The 20,448-nt window shown below is 32.3% G+C and overlaps 2 protein-coding genes across 2 annotated transcripts; both read right to left on the minus strand.

Moving 5' to 3' along the window:
• Window positions 1-2,917: 2,917 nt before the first annotated feature.
• LOC129309066 (probable methyltransferase PMT3) lies at window positions 2,918-8,485 on the minus strand. Its single transcript, XM_054950412.1, has 8 exons — window positions 8,280-8,485; window positions 6,805-7,291; window positions 6,437-6,601; window positions 6,130-6,312; window positions 5,241-5,835; window positions 4,179-4,291; window positions 3,855-4,075; window positions 2,918-3,535 (listed from the first exon to the last, which is right to left on the minus strand). The coding sequence occupies exons 2-8, from the start codon at window positions 7,069-7,071 to the stop codon at window positions 3,214-3,216; spliced, it is 1,866 nt and encodes a 621-aa protein (XP_054806387.1). The 5' UTR covers window positions 7,072-7,291; window positions 8,280-8,485; the 3' UTR covers window positions 2,918-3,213.
• A 6,699-nt stretch (window positions 8,486-15,184) lies between these two features.
• LOC129309778 (protein LIGHT-DEPENDENT SHORT HYPOCOTYLS 4) lies at window positions 15,185-16,227 on the minus strand. The gene has a single exon (XM_054951492.1). The coding sequence runs from the start codon at window positions 16,029-16,031 to the stop codon at window positions 15,507-15,509; it is 525 nt and encodes a 174-aa protein (XP_054807467.1). The 5' UTR covers window positions 16,032-16,227; the 3' UTR covers window positions 15,185-15,506.
• Between the last annotated feature and the right edge of the window lie 4,221 nt (window positions 16,228-20,448).

The raw sequence follows: 20,448 nt of genomic DNA on the forward strand, positions 1-20,448 counted from the left end.
GAATTCACAACAACTACAATGAATTAGAAAATTTGAGGTGGAACAAGACATAGGCTAATGTCAAATTGAAAGTAACGTTCACCATTCTTTTGAGAAAGTAATTTAATTAAAGTCAAGTCAGTAATGTGAAAGGGTAGCGTTTAAAGGGAATATATATTGAGGGGCATGGGACAAGGATGGCTATAAAATAACCATCCTTGAAAGAAAGTACTCTCATCTTTAAGTTAAAGGGAATGAAAGCCTTTCCTTTTTAAAAAGCATTGATAAGGCAGTTGCTTTCGCCTTTGATTGGGACTTCATCCTTCCACCCACTTAACCAATATCCACACATACACACTTGCTCTCTAAGCTTTGGAAGTCAAATGTGTCTTTGTGCATTTGTGTGTATATACGATTACCGATATCCGGTCGTTTATACATAATCTTGAAGTGCTGATCTACAAGGAATTTACACAAGATATTCATGTTAAATTTTAAACTCGATTAACCTATTTTTATATAATAATTTGTATTATGCACTATTAGATTTAAATATTTTTAGGTTTAATTAGGACACCTATACTAATGTCCTAGCAGAATGAGTTATGATCGTTTAAACATAAAGTATTAGGTTTGAATTCATGTATAAATGTAAAAAAATATTTTTGAGAGAATGACTTTTCAATTGAGTCTAACAATGTTTGAATATGATGTAGTTAGAAAATTATATAAAAAATACCTCTCTCGCAATATTCACTTCTAAGGTTCCGTCTCTGACGTTGTTTAAGAAGAATTAAATTTATTTCAAGCAACTTAAAAAATGAGTATAATTTTCTGTTTTTTTTTTTGGCCAACGAGTATACTTTGCTGTTAGAAAAAGGTACTGACGCCAAATTCACGCTCTTTTATCTTTCTATTAATTAATAAATAGTGTGATACACTTCTCAACGAGCGCGCAAAATAATTTTCTTTGCTTATGACTAATGAGTATGAATTTTAGTGGATAACCACTCTGTCCCCGCGAAAAAGAGGAGCTCCGCGTCAAGTCAATTAACGAACAGTTAACATGACATCAGCTCAATTTAAAATTGAAATAAATTTCATATACAAAAGTAAACCGATCGATGCTTACCATGCTTCTCAATTCTCACATAAACCCAGAAAAAAGAAGAAAGAGACAAGTTCTAATGCCAAATCTCCGTATATTATTAATTGAGTGGGTAATCTATAAGGTCTGCAATCAGAATAAAAAATTCGTCGCACTGGAAATCCAAAAACCTCCAACGGAATGAAGAGTAAAAGAAGATGACAAACATATTATTCCACCGAAGACAAGCTTCCCGCACACATCAGGAAACCAATTATGAAACTGAGATTTCTTTTTTTTCTCCTTTGAATATGAAGATATTATTTGTTATTTTGTAGTTCTGATCCTAAATTCGAGTAATTTAAGTAGTGGATAGAGACTTAGTTCTAGGTCTCCAACATCACCAACGGAATGATGTTGTTAAATCATCAGGTCCCATGGTCAGTTCTCTCTGTCTCATAGTTGAGGGGCAATTTTTTTTTTTATCTCACCTAGATTCGGTTGAAAAAAACATCAAGAACAAGAGGCAAAATAATTCGACTTTATAACTATGATTCAAACGCAGCCGATTGATATCGTTATGGTGAAACATCTGGTCAAGCTTCAAAAGGAAGCACACAAAACATAGAACCTGGCCCAAAGTTGTACCTCCAATAAGAATTTGGGACCACGCTGTTCTTTACCTAAAAGGAAAAAAAAAAAAGAAAAAGAAAAAAAACAGACTTTGTTAAGTTGAAGATGATGATATGAAGAAACAAGAAAGACAGAGAAAACAAAATCTCAGACTCAACAACCCCCCCTTGGCCCGGCGGCCGGAACACCAAACGGAAGTCACCAAAATTGTGAGGATCAAACTGAAGCCAAATGTCTCAAAAGGACAGTCACCTTCGCAAGCCCTTTAAAATCCTAAAATATCTGTTCGGAGGTAAGATCCAACAGGACACCATTTGTTTTAAGCTCCATCTTTAAGTTACGCAAATTTTCCTCTCTCTCTCTCTCTCTCTCTCTCTCTCTCTCTCTCTCATATGAAAAATATATATTTTTTAATTCACAATTAAGTTTCTTTTTTTGGGTCTGAACTTTCTCATATTCTTGTAGGCTCTAAGCCAGAACTGTTCAATGATTGGACCAAGCCATGGGTTAACTTGGACTTGACATTTGAGTCAGCAAACTTAGCCCAATCCAAATCCAGACTTTTTATTAGTAGATTTGGTCATCAGTGGGCCTATATTCCCCAGTTAGGTTTTAAGACTTTGAGCTAAAGCTGGTGAAGAAAAAGTTACAACAGAAACATGAAGATAACCAAATACAATGTAATGAACTAAAACCTCATTTGGTATGATAGAAGAGTTTTTGATAGAATCGAAATTGAAATTGAAATTAGAATCGAAATCGAAATCAAAGTTGAATTGATTTTAAAAGTGTGTTTGGTGTGAAGATGGAATCATTATATAATTTTAATAATATATATATTTAAAATATAAAAAATCAAAATACCCTTTATTTTATTTTTTTAATGAAAAACTTAACAATAAAAAAATAAAGAATATACTTTTAAAGCTCAAAATACCTTTTATTTTATTTTTTTAATGACACATAAGCCAATTCCATGTTGAGTTGGTGGATTCTATAGTCCCTACAATGGAATTGGATTCCATCAATTTTGATGGAATAAGATTCCTTCAAGAAAACAATTCTGGTATACCAAACAAGCCAACCGAAGAATTTCATGTCCAATTTCATTTCCCTTTTCACAATTCTGATATACCAAACATGACCTGAAATTTAAATTCTATGGAAGAGGCACCTAACAGTGTTTTGAATAAAATTAGAGAATACTTGTAAGAAGAATAAACATGAAGGCAGGGAAAGTGCATAAATAAATGTAACTTAGATGCCACAAATTCTCGCATTCTATCACCAAATCTATCTCGCCTTGATGGTGAAGTAACTTGAATCATTATCACAAAAATGAGCAACGAAAAATATAAGCAAACAAATGGCATACAAGGAAATAATGTGAACGTTAAGTAAAATACTACGGAATAAAACTGTTCACTGCTTTACCACTAGAGGTATACTTATTGGTCCCTTTTAGCAGCGGAGAATATATAAGACAGATTAAATGAGGAATCCGCGGTCCTATCCTATTCCGTATCCCTAAAGCTTTCGCTTGTCAGCCACAATTTCTTTTGGATGACAAAAATAACTTCATCTCCGTCCTGGTCAGACTCAGAACTGGAATCAGCAGTTTCAACTGCTTCCCAGTGCAATGCTGGTAGGTATTTCTTTATAAAGTCAATCACAGGTTGTTTATCGTGGATGATTACAAAACCGGTCGGCCTAAGCATGCGGTCCATCTCAAGTAATAGATCTTCTGGACTGCAATCCCTCTTTTCGAGGTCAGAAAAGACAGTCCATGCATGAAGTAAATCATAAGTCCGGGGGTAAGTTGAATATGCTTCACACCTGCCAAGATATATTCAGTAAACGTGGATCAAGTCAATGAAATATACTTCAATCTGAATCTAGACAAACTAGAAATTGCTAGTGAACAGGAATAGAATCATGAATAGCCTACAGATTCCAGCAAGTAAAAATATCTTTCTTGGCTATCTCCCGCATTTTATAATGATTAATGAATACGAGTTGTCTTGCAATAATCAGGCATTGACGTTAAGATCAGATGCTTCAAGGGGTAAAACAAAATATATGACTAAAAAGGCATGCTACGGTGTTACGAAAATAAAAATAAAAATACAAAATTCAGGCAAACTGATCTCCGTACCAGTCATGGAGAGAGCCTATCAGGCCTCTGTCATATATAATCTTCAGTGTGTTTGGTCCATTTGGAGGCACAACATTCATCACCCAAACGTCCTTGCCTTTAAGAGCAGCTGCAAATGACCCCATGTTTGCCTTCATGTCCATCACATTCCTTATTGTGTTTGACGTGAGTTTTGGGCTCAGGATACTCCAATACTTTTCAACTCTCCTTCGCCATAGTTCCTATTACATGGCAAAATGAAAACTCAGTGTTATTATCAATCTGATCATTTAAGAGAGTAACTTCCAATATCTCACAAGTAAAAAGCATATAACTCTAAATTACCGTGTCCTTTAGAAACATTTCACTTGCATAGCCAAAGTCAGCTAGTCTAGGAGGAGGACTAGTCAGTCTTTCAGGCCATGGAGCCAATCCACTGCCCTGGACTTTGTGGTCATCTGATAAAGCCAACAAAAGTTTCAGTAGATAAAGATTTCAAGCCCACTTTAAAGTCAACAACCCAAGGCTAGATCTTCTAAAAATAATTGTTTTATATAGACTTAAAAGTATATACGATGATTTTAGCAGCTTATATCCAGGCCAGATGCACTTAATAATGACTTTCAGGTGAAGTCATTATTGACAAACCAAATCAGGTCATGAATGGAGGATATAGTACAAGAAGATCATTTAATGAGCACTGTAATAGCAGACTTAAGCAGTGAAAATGCACAGCATGCTTCGTTTTACTAACATGTATCCCTATTTTTCCTTAGGCTAAGATAAAAGAACTACCCACTACTTTGCCATGTGCGCCTGAAAGAAGTTGATCTTTTTTTTTTTTTTGGCCTGAACGTAAAACGTCCCCCAATTAATCAAGCAAGGCATAAAACTAAACATTTTATTCTTTGGTCATTCTCTGTACAACCAATTATGATTTTCCATAGCATCTCCCTCTCTTATCATAATTATCAATTAACTGTCAACTCATCTGGTGAGTGCTGAACATGTTGATCTCGAACCTGATTCAAGGAGGGAATGATAATCAAATTTTACCAAAATGATCATCAGCTGTTTAAAAAGAACTAATAATCTAAGGTTTCTCTGCCAGGTGGCAGTAGATGCAGAATCTAAGTCTCCAGGCAACCCACATTTATTTCATTCATATTCTGAAGGATAGGCTTGCAGTGACTTTAGGAGATTACCCCTTGATAATTATGACATACTAATTCTTGGATATTTTTAACTTCCTTTTTGTTCTTAGTTTCTGTTGTACATTTCTACCCCAGTGAAAAATAATGGCAAACTACTAAATAAACAACTATTAATTAAGTTTTAGTTACCAAGATATAAATAGTCACCAAAAACTGAAAAAGGCATCAGATAGCAAAAGAAAAAGGTACTCACGATCAGAGTAAGGTGTAATGCACGCTTCCATATTCACATTCCACACTGCATCTGGATCATCATCAGACTGGCAGAGTGGAGGGCGAGTACCAGGTTCTCTTTCCATATAGCAATCATTTGACAAAGGCTTTTGCCAAATGACAGTTTGGTTCCTTTTCGCAGCTATTCTCCAACACATGCGTCCCACAAGGTCACTCATTTCTCTCCATATCCTTAGATCCTCTTCATCTTGTGCATAGGCTTCTGGAGATGAGTATGCAAAATAACCTCCCGGCCTAAGCAACCGGTCAAGTTCAAGTAGTAGTATGCCATCTCTTTGAAGCCAATCAATCCTACATCGAGAACAATGAGCAAGTTCAAAAGATCTACTTGGGTAAGGGAGTCTCTTTGTTCCCAAGACACCAAGATATGCAGGGATTCCTCTTTCTAAGGCAAATTGAATTTGATTTTGATGCACATCATTGGGTGCCAAGGACATTGCAATGATATCAGATGAAAGAAGATATCCTCCAAAGCTTGCAACACCACAGCCAACATCAAGCACTGTCCGCAAATTTCCATCATTATTAAGTATGTTGTTTGAAAAGTTGAGCATCTGGAAAGTGCAAACTCAATGTAAGATACTCCTCTATGGAATGCATAAATGAAATTCAGCACAGTCAAATAGGGCACCAAAGACTATGCAGTCTTATGTAAGTTGTAAGTTATATGCCCGTTGACACATTTACATCTATAAATAGATGTACATATAACACACACAGTCACAGTCACATGCGCGCGCACAAACTTGTATAATACATAAACACAGAAGCTTGTGAACCCAAAAAAGAACATTCATGTTTTCACTTTTTCCTACAGGCGTGGCCATTAAAGCCACATGCAACCTTACATTAGCAATTGCTGCAATGTACTTATCGGCTCCATAGTGAAAATGGGTCCCTCCACCAGGAAACACTATCTTTTCACCTTTTACAACCATCCAGTTTTGGTCAGACTTCTCATGTGCAAGGTGAGTATGAGGTATATTTGCTTTCCACACCTCATCTCTGCTTTGTGGCCACTTGATAGGGACCTGCGACATCAAAAAAATAACAGCAACAGATATAACACTGGCAAAAAATAAGACAACTATTGATGAGGATAATATATATATATATATACACAGAACATTGCTTCAACTCTGAAATAAGATTAACCTTATATCCTGGTGGAGGAGGAATCAAGCAGTTGAACCGCCTTTCTGAAGGAGGGCAATGTCTCTCATAGTGTTCCATCACAGAGAGGTCCAGCTTCAATCTCATTTGATAGATAAGGTTTCTGTCTAAACAGGGAATCAACTCCGAATGACGATCATCACAAACCTTCACAACCAGAAGCATTGGAATGAAAAACAAATCATGAGAATTCTTTACCAATTGCTTTTATTCATTTCTTTCTTTCTTTCTTTCTTTTTTTTTTTGCTAAAGACTGTTTATATTAAATACAAAGATTATAATGGACATAAGGTTATTTTGAGAACCATACAGTTTAGGTGCCTAATTATCACCATGACAGAGGAACTTACAGGGAAACTCTTAGGCACGATATCAACCTCTGACTCTCCCTGCCCAAAACTTGATGAAGAATCATCTTGCTTGCTGATGGCATCGTCATCAGCACTTAAATATGATGACCCAAGTCGTTTTAACGATTTACTCCCATATTCAAGAGCAGATGTTCCTGTACTTTTGGATCCATAATACACATACAGGAAGCCAAGAAATATTGCTACAGCACAAATGGAAGCAACTAAATGCTTCTTTTGCGATCCATCAGATCTCCCCCTCGACATTTATTTATTAAGTGTGGTGCAAATCAAAATTTAACTTTTTGCTGTTTAGTTATATGCTATATATGATGGCAGCCAAGACCTTGTGTCTCAACAGATTCAATGTCAAATTTACCATAGGAATTTCCCTCCAGAATTATCAACCAAATTTTTTTTTATTGAATATCATAGTTCAGCTTCAGACAAGATCTTGCAAATATGACAAGCAGAATTAAAGAACAACCTGCAAAAAAAAGAAAGAAGGGAGAAGATTTCAGCACAAAAAATTCAGAAATTCATTCCTCTGCTGTGGATCTGCATGAATTACAGATTTTAAAAGAAAAAGGTTTGCCACCGTGAATTCAGACATTGATATGCTTTTTCAACATGGAAAATTAAGACTAGTGCTACTCTGTTAGTACCATGTTAATAGTGTAATCAGTAACCAAGGCAAGCATCATTAGAAGATTTAGGGATTTAAGGGGGAAATAAAAGAGAAGGAAAGAATGAAAGCCTCTGGTTCCCATCTGGCCAGAATTTCATTTCCTGCTTGTATTCTAATTGGCCAGGAAAAGTGACCAGAAGGGAGTGTGATTAAAGCTATTGCAATTCCGAACAGCGCGTTACACTTACAACTCCATTCAAAAGGTTGAATTCCTAGTTTCCAGTGAAACTCCATGAACTTAAAAATTCCATTTTCCAGGAGGGAAAATAATAAAGATAATTAAAGAACATAACGATAACAGTAATGTTAACAAATCACAAAGCCATCCGCAACTGCAATTAAGACCAAACCAATGAAAATAATTGATAAAAAAATCCATGAAGGTGAAAAGAAGCAAGAAGTTATTGCGAGATAAAAGCCCATAAGAACTCATTCGATTCTGAACAGCGCAGTTGATTTATATCTAGTAATAATGAACTTTGTGTCAACTACAAATCATATAAATTACATGGGGCTGCCAGATCTGGTGCAATGGAAAACAAAATTTGCATTAAAACGGAATAAACTCAATGATGATTCCCAATTGAGAGATGCAACAAGATGGGCCAAACTATAATATTGGGTGCGATGAATTTCAATTGCAACCATTTCCAAGGGCACTAAAACAATTGAATCAAACAAACCCGCATTGCGAACTCATCCAGATCCGGCAAAAAAAAATGCATAAAACCAACATACAAAGAGCAAGGCGAGAGCAAATAAAACATAGTTCAAGAGGAAAGCATACTGGATTCAGATCGAAATCTAAGTAGGTGTGATGACAGAAACGAATCCAAAGTTTTATGAAAGCCGTGAGTGATATGGAATGAGAAGGAATGAAGGCAGATGAAGATCAGATCTGAGAGACAGAGTGTGCTATAAAAATATACTATTTCGGGTAGTGACACAGAAAGAGGGGACTAGGAACTCAAACTAGGTACTCCCGCTTGCGTGGCACACTGAGGCTCGTCGAGGTCGTTAATTTAAGCTTTAAGGTGGTCCGTCTCTACGCGTTGATTGTCAATAAAGGACGAAGCAAATTGACCATTGATTAAGCTGGCATTGCCATTGTGATTCCATTCAATTAGTGGGATGCTACTCAACAATTGGGGAAATCTCCATCTCTAACAGTGATCACCTTCGCAATTTCATGGTACGGCTGTCGGCACGCTGATATTAAAAAAGAAAGAGGCAAAATTGCACTTAAGTACCAGAACGAGGCCGTGTTTAATTATTTTTGCCTCTATCTTATCCCAACAATGAGAGATAATTAAGGATTGAATTTTGTTTGAAGATATTTTTTTAAAAAAATTATGAATATTGACAAAAAATTCTCATAATTAAATGTATTTCTAAAATATTGGAAGAGAGAATGTATTAAAAAACTTAATTAATATTCAAAATATAAAAGATTACCGATTTTTTTCTAAAACATGACTAATATAGATGACAAGAGGAAATACTTTGGAAAATCTCTAATACTACTCTTAAAAAATAAAATAGCTTAATACGATAGTTTAAGGGGAAAATCTCTAAGAAGGACTAAACAATGAAATTATTTGGATCATAGATTCTTTTTGGCAATATCCTCTCCGTTAATTGTACGTTTAGTTTTTAGTTGGCTATAGTTTATTAAAAATTCATTGATAATTTGATTAAAAAAATTTATTTGACAAAATTTAATTTAATAAAATTCAATTGTTGTAATAAAATTTATATTTAAATATATTTTTTAAAAAAAGTGAATTTAAGAAATTAAAAGTTGTTTGTATTATATATAATAAATTTGAAAAATATTTTTGAATGTACAATTATTAAAAAGACATTAATTTATAATGTGCAATTTTTTTATACAATGCAATATATTAAAAATATTTATATATTTGATCCTACGTATTCAATATATTTATTTGTGATCAAAATCTTTTTGTAATATTAAGACAAACATTAAGAAACGTAATGTACATGAAAATGATATTAGACCAAAGCATTGCAAAACAACCAGAAAGAAAAATCAAATACAGAGTAAAAGAAATCCTCTTGAATTACTTGCAATTGATGGTGTTGAAACTAATGAAACAAATTATTCATGTCCAAGGTGATAATGTTGGAACTGCGTCTTAGAATGATATTGGAGTAAAAAATTGCTTATGATACTCTTAACTTGCACCGTAATATCGAGAAGATCATGTTGACTGCTGAATGATTTAATTCACCAAAGATTGCCCTTAAACAGATGAACAGAAACTGGGATGCATCTTGGGACTGTTTCATTAGTAGCTTACCATTGATGAATTGAGAGTTGAAACATATTGCAATGAAGCAGAGAGACTTTCTATCCTTGTTGAGTTTCTTGAACCAAATTGTCCACAACTCACAAGTAGGTAGAAAATTGGATTGAGATTAACCTAGACATGAACTTGACGAAGACAAAGACCTTGATGTCGCAGAAGAAGACTAGGGGAAAATATGACAAAGAAAGTAGCACTAACTCTTGAAATCTTTCAATAAAAGATAAGAGATTGGAACTGAACTTTGATGGATGATAGAGTTCCTCAACAACCACATTCGATTTGATAAGATGATGATATGACAAATTGAGTCAAAATGTAAATCCTTATAAAGTTGCTTGAAAGTAGACATTAACCAATTGATTAAACTAGGATTCGGGAAAGCAGAAGTTTGGATATCCAAACCTCCAAAACCAAAGGGAATGGGCCAAAGCATGGTGAGCAAAAACAGGATCGATAGTTTCATCACATTGAAAACCAAAAGGACACAAATTGGTATTATCAAGATGATGGTCTCTAAGAATGTCACTGGTTTGGAGAGTTCTATTAAAGTAATTTCCACACAAATAAAATGTGTTATAGAGGAAAGTATAGTTGTTGAAGGGATTTCTTGCAAGGGAAATTCATCCATAAGCTAAAATTTCTTTCTTTGCCGAACATTTAGCAATTTGAAGCCTTTTTTAACAAAATACTCACCTTGAGCTTAATTCAGTCTAGCATAGTCAATCCTTTTGTTGGCTAAAGGAGAGGGGAGTATTAAGGATTAAATCTAATTTCCTTTGGTCATAAAGAGAGTGAATAAGTTGTGATTTCTATTCTCTAATAGACTAGCCACCAAAATGGTATAGAATGAGATCATGTACATGAAATGAAGTAGGATTAGAGCGGGAAGAGGAGGAGAAGTGGAGGAAGAAGTTAGTTGAAACCAAAAGGGGACCTTGTAGAGATATATTTGCGCAAAGCCCACTCTTCATTGCAAGATAGATGTTTTCAGGTTAGCATAAGAGCATACTCCTTTCCACAACCAAGAAAAATTGTAAGGATTTTTGATGATGGATGACGAATTAAGATTTATATATTTGACCTTCAGAGTAGTAGACATCACGAAGCCCCCATCAGCATTCATAATTCTCTAAACCTGCTTGGCTAACAAAGATTTCTTCACCAGAGTTGTTTGTCAAAACGCTCAACTACCTTGATTGATTGGCAAAAATAAAATATTCTTGCTTTTTAAATACAAACACTGAGATTTTTTTCCCATCAAATTGACACAAGTAAATTGTTTATATCTATTATTTATTTTAAAATAAAGATTTAAATCCTCTAAGGTAAAGATTTATAAATTTATTAAAATTTTTCCTTTTAATATTTTTGCTTGTTTTATGTTTTTTTATGAAATATAAAATATTCTCTTTCTTTCAAACTTCATCATAGTTACATTGAAAATTTTTGCTATATTTTGATTTAATAATAAAAAGTTATTAATTACTCTATCTAAATCATAATATAAGTCATTGTTAACTAATTTATATTTTTTAAAAAAGCTAGTTGAGATATTGCTTTTCTAAAAATTTCTGCGTCTTTTTGCGCTTTTGAATGTAATAAATATAACATTTAATTTATTTAAAATATTTTTATTAATTACTCAATAAAGTAAGAATTTAATTAAAAAATATATAAATTATATGAAATACTTTATATTTTAAATTAAGTAAAACTTTTAAAAAATAATTTATATTATAATACAGAGGAGAGAGTAACTAGCTAAAATAAGATGCAAGTATAAAAGCAGTTACAAAATGAAAGCCTTGATACGACCCCACATGGCAATTACCTGAGACAGATAGAACTATATACGATGACGACATCTTAATTCATAAGTTCCTAAAATAAAAGAAAATTTTCTCCAGCAAACCCACTAAAAAAGTAGTAGCATATATTCCTTTTATTTAAAAATATAATATATTTTTAAAAAATTAAATATTAAAAAATATAAGGTATTTTTAATTTTTTAAATTATAATCATTATTTTTTTTAGGAGTGTCCCTATTGATAATAAATTTATATTTATTATAGTGTGTTTAATAGAAATAAATATAAAAAAATAGGGTTAATTAAAAAATAACTGTTTTATTAAAGAGTAAGATTCGAGGGAGTATACTTTAACAAATTATTTCTTTGTCTAAGGAATGCAGTAAACGTCTCAGCACTTGTAGCTCCCATTTATAATGGCTAGCATTGGGTCCTCTGATGTGTGTGTGTATTGAGAAAATTTTTAGCGAAGATCCCTTGGAGTAATTTAATTTTAATCAAAACTCTTAAAATTATAAAATTTTACTGCACAAATGGAGGATTGAAATAAAATTAAAGAGCTTAGTAAAATAATTTTATTGTCCTTGATAAAACTATGCGAATGCATAACTCATGCATGAAAATAAATGAAACAATTGACGTTAGTAAAATTTGTAGCTCTCATTAATAGCATAATATTGTTATAAATTTATAACTTTTATTTCACCTAAGTTAATTATTTTTTTTCCTTATAAGAATTATTTTTGCGCCTAACTTTACTTATTTATATTCATAGTGGTGTTATACTATTAATAATAATTGTAAATTCTACCCAAGTTAATTGTTCATTTTTCATATGTCACTTGTTTATTTTTCACATATATCAATCATTTATTTTACTAGGAACAATAAGGTTATTTTAATTAGTTTTTTAATTTCATTTCAATCCTCCCCATGTATATTAAAATTTTAAAACTTTGGAGAGTTTAATTGCAATTAGGTTGGGTCAAGGGTCTCACTGAAATTTTTCCATATATATTTATGCGCAGTAAATTTAAATATGAATCTATCATGTAATTTCCTTTTTAGCTAGTCTCGTGTTTTACATTGTTGGATTAAATAAACCTGCATGCAAAAAATGTGGGGCAAGTCATCTCTTGTCGATCGACTTCTAAGAAGCAGGGAAATTATAATGTTTATTGACTCTATAGCGGCCTTGAGTCTCATTTTTGGCTCTCCATGGTAGAGGGCACTCTACTTTTGATATTACTAGTGAACAGTACATGAGGAAACTTCTTATGAATGATTGGTAGATCATATCATATATAACCACACACTTAAAAAAAAAAGTTAATATTTATGCTAATTGATCAACTCGCGCAATTTGCTCATAATATAATTAAACACAGTTTAGGAACATGACTGAACCTCCTCTGAATATCAGCTGACAGCTATATATATATATATATAAATCTTATCGATAATCAGGTTTTATTTGTGAATTACCATGCCATGGGCATGATATTTTTAGTTTTTGATTTAGGTCTTTCTTTGGCTTTAAAAGGGGGGGGGGAGGCTTGATTAACGTCCGAAGTCATCCTTCAACCTCGAACGCAAATCCATAAACAATGTCCTTAATCTGCAAATCAAGCGACTTATCGTCAAACGGCTTTGAAATTCTATGATGTTGCAACTATTACAAGTTATAGCTTGTGACCTTGTTTCGAGAGGATAGAGTAGTACTGAGTTTTAAATTGGCACACATAGGTTGGTTTGGTTTGCTGTGTTTGGAGTCAGAGGAAGCATTTAATTTAATTTGGATAAGAGATATACATATAGGGAAGGACGGTCACACCTTTCTATAGCTACACGTACGAGTTAGGGCGCCGTAAGTCGGCCAATTAATTGATGTCCAACAAAAACCGATTGCTTGCTTGCTCAATCTACAGAACTAGAAAAGTTGACTGAGATATAGACAGTGAAAATCGATCTGCTCATGTGGGAAATAAGTCTCAATTATTTTCAAAAGCATGCGTAACAACGTGTTTATTTTTAATTTTTAATTAAATTAAAACATGTAGATCTTTTATATCTTATCTATTCTATAACAATCTCTTAATATTATGAACAAGTTAAAATCCATTTATCTTAATTTGATCCGATAATAATAATATATTTAGTATATAAAACTAAATACTTAAGAGTCTTTCTCTTTGAATACTATGAATAAGAAATATTGAGTGATCAAAATGGTACGATAAAAAAAAAACAGTCGTGATCGACTCTCATAAACAAGTTAGTCAAACTCTTATTAGCTAGTAAAACTAAACCATACATAACTTGCAGAAATAAAGAGCATGGTCAAGGATTCTATTATCATATATTTATTTCAAACTATGTTGGGCATATTTTTAATATACTTTAAAAAAACCATGCATAATACATTTTAGTACTTGGAACCTCTAATGTCATGTCCCTTGTCATGCATATTTCTATTTAAGAGTATGATACAACAAGGGTTATGAGAGCGGTCATAATTCCGTGCTAATAAGCATTGATGAAAGGAAGCACCGTATCTATGGGATTATTAAGGTGCTTGCGTGCTGACTCTAAACTCCCGCTGAAGTAGATGTCAGAATCCCAGACAGAAAGGCTTTATCTATATGCTACACACACACACATTGGCAACACAAACTTCAAGAACCTGACCACAATCACATCACCCTTTGAACTGCATTGTCTAGTCTTTCTTTTCTTCTGTAAATTTACATTCTCCAGGATCGTCACTCCCATTCTCTCTTTTTCTCTTTCTTTTCTTTTGGAAACAAACTATACATGTCCGTGAATCATGAAGCTAGTCTCTGCCTGGTGTTCATTTTGATGAGTTGTTTTTTCCCTAATCGGAAGAATGATAAGCAAGCACACATGTAAAGCAATCCATGCATGGAATCTGATGAAATCAATTGCCTCAACGGGGAATCAAGCGAAGCCAACCCAAATTATATATCGACACAGATTGCAATTATGTAACCAAATAAACAATAGAAGGAGCTGCTCAATATACAATAGTTAATACGGACACATATTTTCGACGTCATGAATCAAGCCATCATCATTCCTCAAATGTATATTTTTCTTTTTTGAAACTTCATGTGATATATTTGAGTTTTTTTTAAATAAAATTTCACTATTCATGCTTTTACACAAGAACCTGATTATTAACATGTCAAATTTCAGGGCGCCTGGCCCCATTTAGAAATTAAATGTGAGATAAGTTACATCCTCTTAAATAATAATAGATAATAGATTACTCATCTACCACTTAAATTGCATAATTATATCTTTCTGTAGCTTCATTGTATTTCAGTGCACAATGAACTAAGCAAACTATATATGTGTTCCTTAATAGTATAGGTGATGTGGATTCTCAGGAAGCTACAAAAGCATCCAGAACTATTGCACAAGCAAACACACCCACCCCAACACCCACCCACATATATGGATGAAAAGCAGAGAGAATGGAAAGTAAAGAAACACTTGAAAGCAAGCTAATAAAGGATAAGCAATGATGTAAGCAAAAACTTACGTATATAGCCATTAGCTAGCCACAATAACCTCAGAAGCAACCTCATGAGCAGAGCCACTGGAACACACAGATACATGCATAGGATACCACATGATACATAAACATCACATTACAACACAATACAATATGTATTTAGGCGCAATATTTTGAAGCCCTAATATCTCGCATATTGTACGAATGTCACAATCGTATCCCGTTTTCAAAGTGTCGAGGGGCGCAAAAATTCGTGGAGTATAACGAGTAAAAGGCTTGTGAATTGCGATCGACTAGAGTACTGAAATTGTTTAAAATCGGTCAATATTGCTTACTAACTTGCTGACGAAGATGGTGGCAATGGTGGTGGAGGCTCTTGAGGACGCTTCCGTTTCTTCTTCTGGTAGCTGATACCTCTAGCTTTGGCTTGAGAATCACGCACTTCGCGAAGATACAACCTCACGGCTCGAGCACCGAAAGGGTTCGTCTCCGGCTTCCCTCCGTTCTCCTCGAAGGCGGCCCTGAGGCGGCCGACAAGTGCATCGAGGCTGCCCCATGCTTGACGCAGAGGACAAGGGCAGGGTGCAGGAGGGTTTGGGTGGCCAAAGAAGGGACAGAGCTGGTTGTGAACCTTGGTCTTCCCGAACTGGTCGAGGTATCGGAGGAATTCTAGGACATGGGCGCCACTGCATCGGGACAGCGACAGCGGCGGTCGGTGGTTCCGGAGGTACTGGCCAAAGGTGTTCCAGTCGCGGCGCTTCTGGTTCTCGTAGCGGCTGAGAGTGGCGGATGGGGGTGACGATGAGGATGAAGATGTGACGTTTGAGGTTGGGAAGTCAAATTCTTGAAGAGGGTTCATGATTTGTGTTTTGGTACACCGACTCACTTTTTTTTATCAGTGAAACGAGGATGTGGAAGAGATCAAGTTGAGGAAGCTCGGTCGGTTTTGAAGAAGAAAGCCAAGAAAATGACTCTGATCTGCTTTCAGCACAGTGTTCAACTCTGCTTAATTCATGAGTGAGAGAGAGAGAGAGAGAGATCGGAAGGGTGGGCTGATCACTGATGAGGGGGACGAAGTTATAGTAGTTAATTGGAAGAAGGGTAAAAGAACAGTAGATAGAGGAACACTGTATTGGTTTACTTCAAGTGGTTTGTTTGGGTTTTGATAAATCCTAGATTACTTGAAAGGTTGTGATGTGGTGGTTGCTTTTGGTAACCCTGTGAATTCTTTTAGGAGGAGGTCTTGTAGGTTGTTTCTATATCACCTATGCGCCTAAATTTGAATAATTCACGACCTACCATGTTATCTATAATTAGACTCCTCATTATGACTGCGAGACCGTAACGCGAGTGATTTCCTTGCATTCAAACTATTCATGGTATAACAATATCTTTCGGCTTTACATGTACGTTGAAATAATGTGAATTTGCATTAATTAATTATTTGAACGCAAAACAATTGGCCTTATGATATTGTATAGGTTATAATAGGTAGGTGGTGAATTTATTGAATGGAAATCTAACCTATAATTTTTAACTTTTTAGCTATCAATTATTATTTTAATTTTAAGCTTATTAAATTAAAAGGATCTGGGAAAGTTAAAGATAAATAATTAATTATATATATAAGTGAATATAATCCTCATCTTCACAAGTTAAGATATCTCACCCTCCATTCTTTCTCATATTTCTCTACATTCTTTAAAAACAAGGGGATCTGATAAGTTGTAAACATCTCGCTCTCGAGGTAATCAAGATCTTTATTGAGTCTTTATTTTCTTTACATTCTCCATAGAATAACAGGTACTCTCATAAAACGTCTCAACTCTAATTATTTTACCTAGTTATTGACATATATTTTCAGCAATGCATATTCACTGCCTCCGTCTTAATTACAGAGAAGACTTAACTACTTTATAATTTTAATTTCCAAGGAGCAGTGGTTGTTATCTTTATATTTATATTTTTTTTATTTTCTGTATGTCTTATAATTTTAAGGATGCCAACTTTTTGGTGCAATAAAGGATGATAAGATTTTAAAAATATAAATATTACATCTTTGAACCATATGTTGAATACTGAGTAGGGCTTTTTTGACTTTGCCTTATAATTATAAGATGAGAGGAAGTATTTTCATATTTTTTCGGCTTATAAATATTAAAAACACGTAATTCAATTTTTAAGAAGATTTTGGATTATTTAGTTTATAGGAATTGTATATGACTAATGAATTTATATTGATATATAAATACTAATACATAATATAAAATTTATAATAAATCTCACTTTTTAAAAATTCTGAGCATTTATAAAAAATATTAAAAATATAGTTAATTTTTAAACTCCATTTAATACACCATCTAATTTATTTTTAAAAGCGAAGAGTCCACTGATTGAGTTATGTTTCTTCCATTAGCACTTGAGGATATAATTGTTTTCATATTTATTACTGATTTTGATTTCCATTAGCGAGATTGATATGATAGTCACGCACATTCGCAAATAATCTTGCTGGTCCAGGGAGAGTTTGTCGAATAAGATTCAAGGAGCTCTGCTACCCTATATTAATAAACTTTACATACAAGTATAATTATTTACACATGATAATCACGTATTGTTTTTTTTTTAAATTAATCATTTAACTTTTATAGTTTTGACTTAATCTTTTAAATTTTAACTCATTATAATTCAACCTCTGAAGTTTTAACTTGATTATAACTCAATTCGTGAACTTTACCGCTTACAATTTAATACCTATAGTTTCAATAACTTAAATATTAATATCTATATTTTTTAAAAATAAAATTATGAAGATTAAAACTATACTAAAATTTATTACTAATATTTTTAAATTACTAAACCATTTTATTGCTTACAAATATTATGAACATTAAAATTTTAAAATATTTTTAATCTTTATAATTTTATTTTTTAAAATATAGTGACTAATATTTAAATAGTTAAAACTATAAAGATTAAATTATAAGATGTATAGTTTAGAAATTGAATTACAATTAAATTAAAAATATAAAAATTAAGTTATAACATGTTAAATTATAACTGAATTAAAATTATAAAGACCAAATGTTATTATTATTATCATTTTCGCATTGTTCTATAGAAATGGAAAGTAACAAAATTTCAAAGACACTGACAAATATTCCTCTAATTTAATATATAAATTACTTTTAAAAATATAATCTGATTCACTTTATAAGTTATTTGTTGATGAAATTATTTTATTTTAAATTAAAATTTTTAAATTATTTTAAAAAGTAGAAGAGAGAAAGACAGAAAAATAATATTATATCATTGATTTTTTTTTATTTTTATTTAAAAATTATATTTAAAATTTTATTTATTTTTATTTTTTATATTTTTATTATATTAATATCGATGAAGTTAATAAAAATAATTTATAAATAAAATTAAACGGAGAACATGTGAGATGGGAGATCCAAGGAAGGAAAGTGGGGGGCATAATTGATGAATTGAGTGGGAAGGAAGGTGGGTTTGGTCCTTTACTAGCTTTTTATTGCTGGATTGGAAAGAGGCTGACACTGAAGGGTGATTGATGCAGACAGGATGTAAAGACGATGGGTTTAAAATAAATAATAATAATAATAATAAAAGGGAATAACATGATTTTGTTTCTTTAGCCTTTTGGTTTGATTGACAACACCTTTATTGAAATGACCTCGTTGCCCTTTCCTGTCTCACAGTCTCAGCTTTGCTTCAAAGGATGAGATGGATTGACCTTTATTGAAATGACCTCGTTACCCTTTCCTGTCTCATAGTCACAGCTTTGCTTCAAAGGATGAGATGGATTCTCACTCATGAGGAGTTAGCCACCATCATCAAATGGGTCCCCTTCAGTAAGTGCAAATCCCCAGAGATTTTTGTCCACCCTATAATGATTTCAATCATCAACTAATTCCACTCCACTTGTCGTCAATTAAATGGAACCATTTTTTTACTTTATTTAAAAATATAAAATATTTTAATTAATTTTTTTATTAATAAAATAATTATTTATTTTAAATTAATTTTATTTTTTTTATTTATTTTTATTAAATACTTTAAATAAATATAAAGTCACTCTTAATAAAATATTAAAAAATATTACTTATATTTTTAAACATTTAACTTTTTAAAAATTATTTATATTTTTAAATAAAAAATATACACATAATCATCAATAATCAATATACTATGTGTATCATAAAAAAATATTAAGAAATCACACATTATATTGCTAGTTATTTGATATGTAGTTAATATATCATACTATATATAAAGATGAATATTGACTACTGATAGTCACTTTTTTTTTTTTTTTGTGTGATTGATTTTCAAATTTTATATGCTTGCGTACTCTTACGAGGGTAGAGTCCTAATAATCAATATTATTATTCATATGTGCTAGTATAAAATTTATAACAAGTTATAATTTTATATTTTGAGTGGTATAATTAATTTTTTTATTTTGAATAAGTTTATGAGATTAATTCAATGATATTGTTATTTTTCATTGAAAAAAATATAATTATTAATTCTTGAATTTATGAAATTACAAGGACCGAATTATTTTAAGTAACTCCTTCTGTTAAAAAATATAAGATATTTTTTTGAGAAATAGAATGTTAAAAAATATAAGGCATTTTTAGTTTTTTGAAATTTAAAAATGCCCCTTTTGATAGTGATTTTATATTTATTATAGAGTATTTAATAGAGATAAATATAAAAAGATAGAGTTAGTTTGAAAGTAGGTAATTATTTTATTGGAGAGTAAAATTTAATTAAAAATATTTATATTTTTGAACATAGGGAGTAAGATTTAATATTAAATTAATGATTGAGTTAAAAAAAAAACGCTACAATTTTCCTTGTTTATTTTCTTGTTAGCACACAGGTGTAGCCTCTTCTTTACCTGTCCCTTCTGTTTTTTCACACACATATATCCCTATTATTTAGCTTCATTCATTAAATATCGTGCATGACACGAATAAGACCTCAATTTGAAGTCAAAGGAAATTAATAATGAATAATTATCTAAAATTAGCTCTATCCCGCTTTTTTTTTTTTTATTAACAGCTCGTAAAATAAAATGTTAAATGCATGTAGAAGCCCCTAAAGTGGACTCCTCATGCAACAGTGTTTCGCTTGCACAAAATGATAAATGAGCAACATTATATAGGTTTGTAAATAGTATTACTTACTAGATATTTTATATTTTATATTGACATTGATATATTAATGAAAAATAATTTTTTCTA

This window comes from Prosopis cineraria, unplaced genomic scaffold (genome assembly GCF_029017545.1).
Source record: "Prosopis cineraria cultivar Desert tree isolate PC_DT_omini unplaced genomic scaffold, ASM2901754v1 PC4, whole genome shotgun sequence".
Taxonomy (NCBI): domain Eukaryota; kingdom Viridiplantae; phylum Streptophyta; class Magnoliopsida; order Fabales; family Fabaceae; genus Prosopis; species Prosopis cineraria.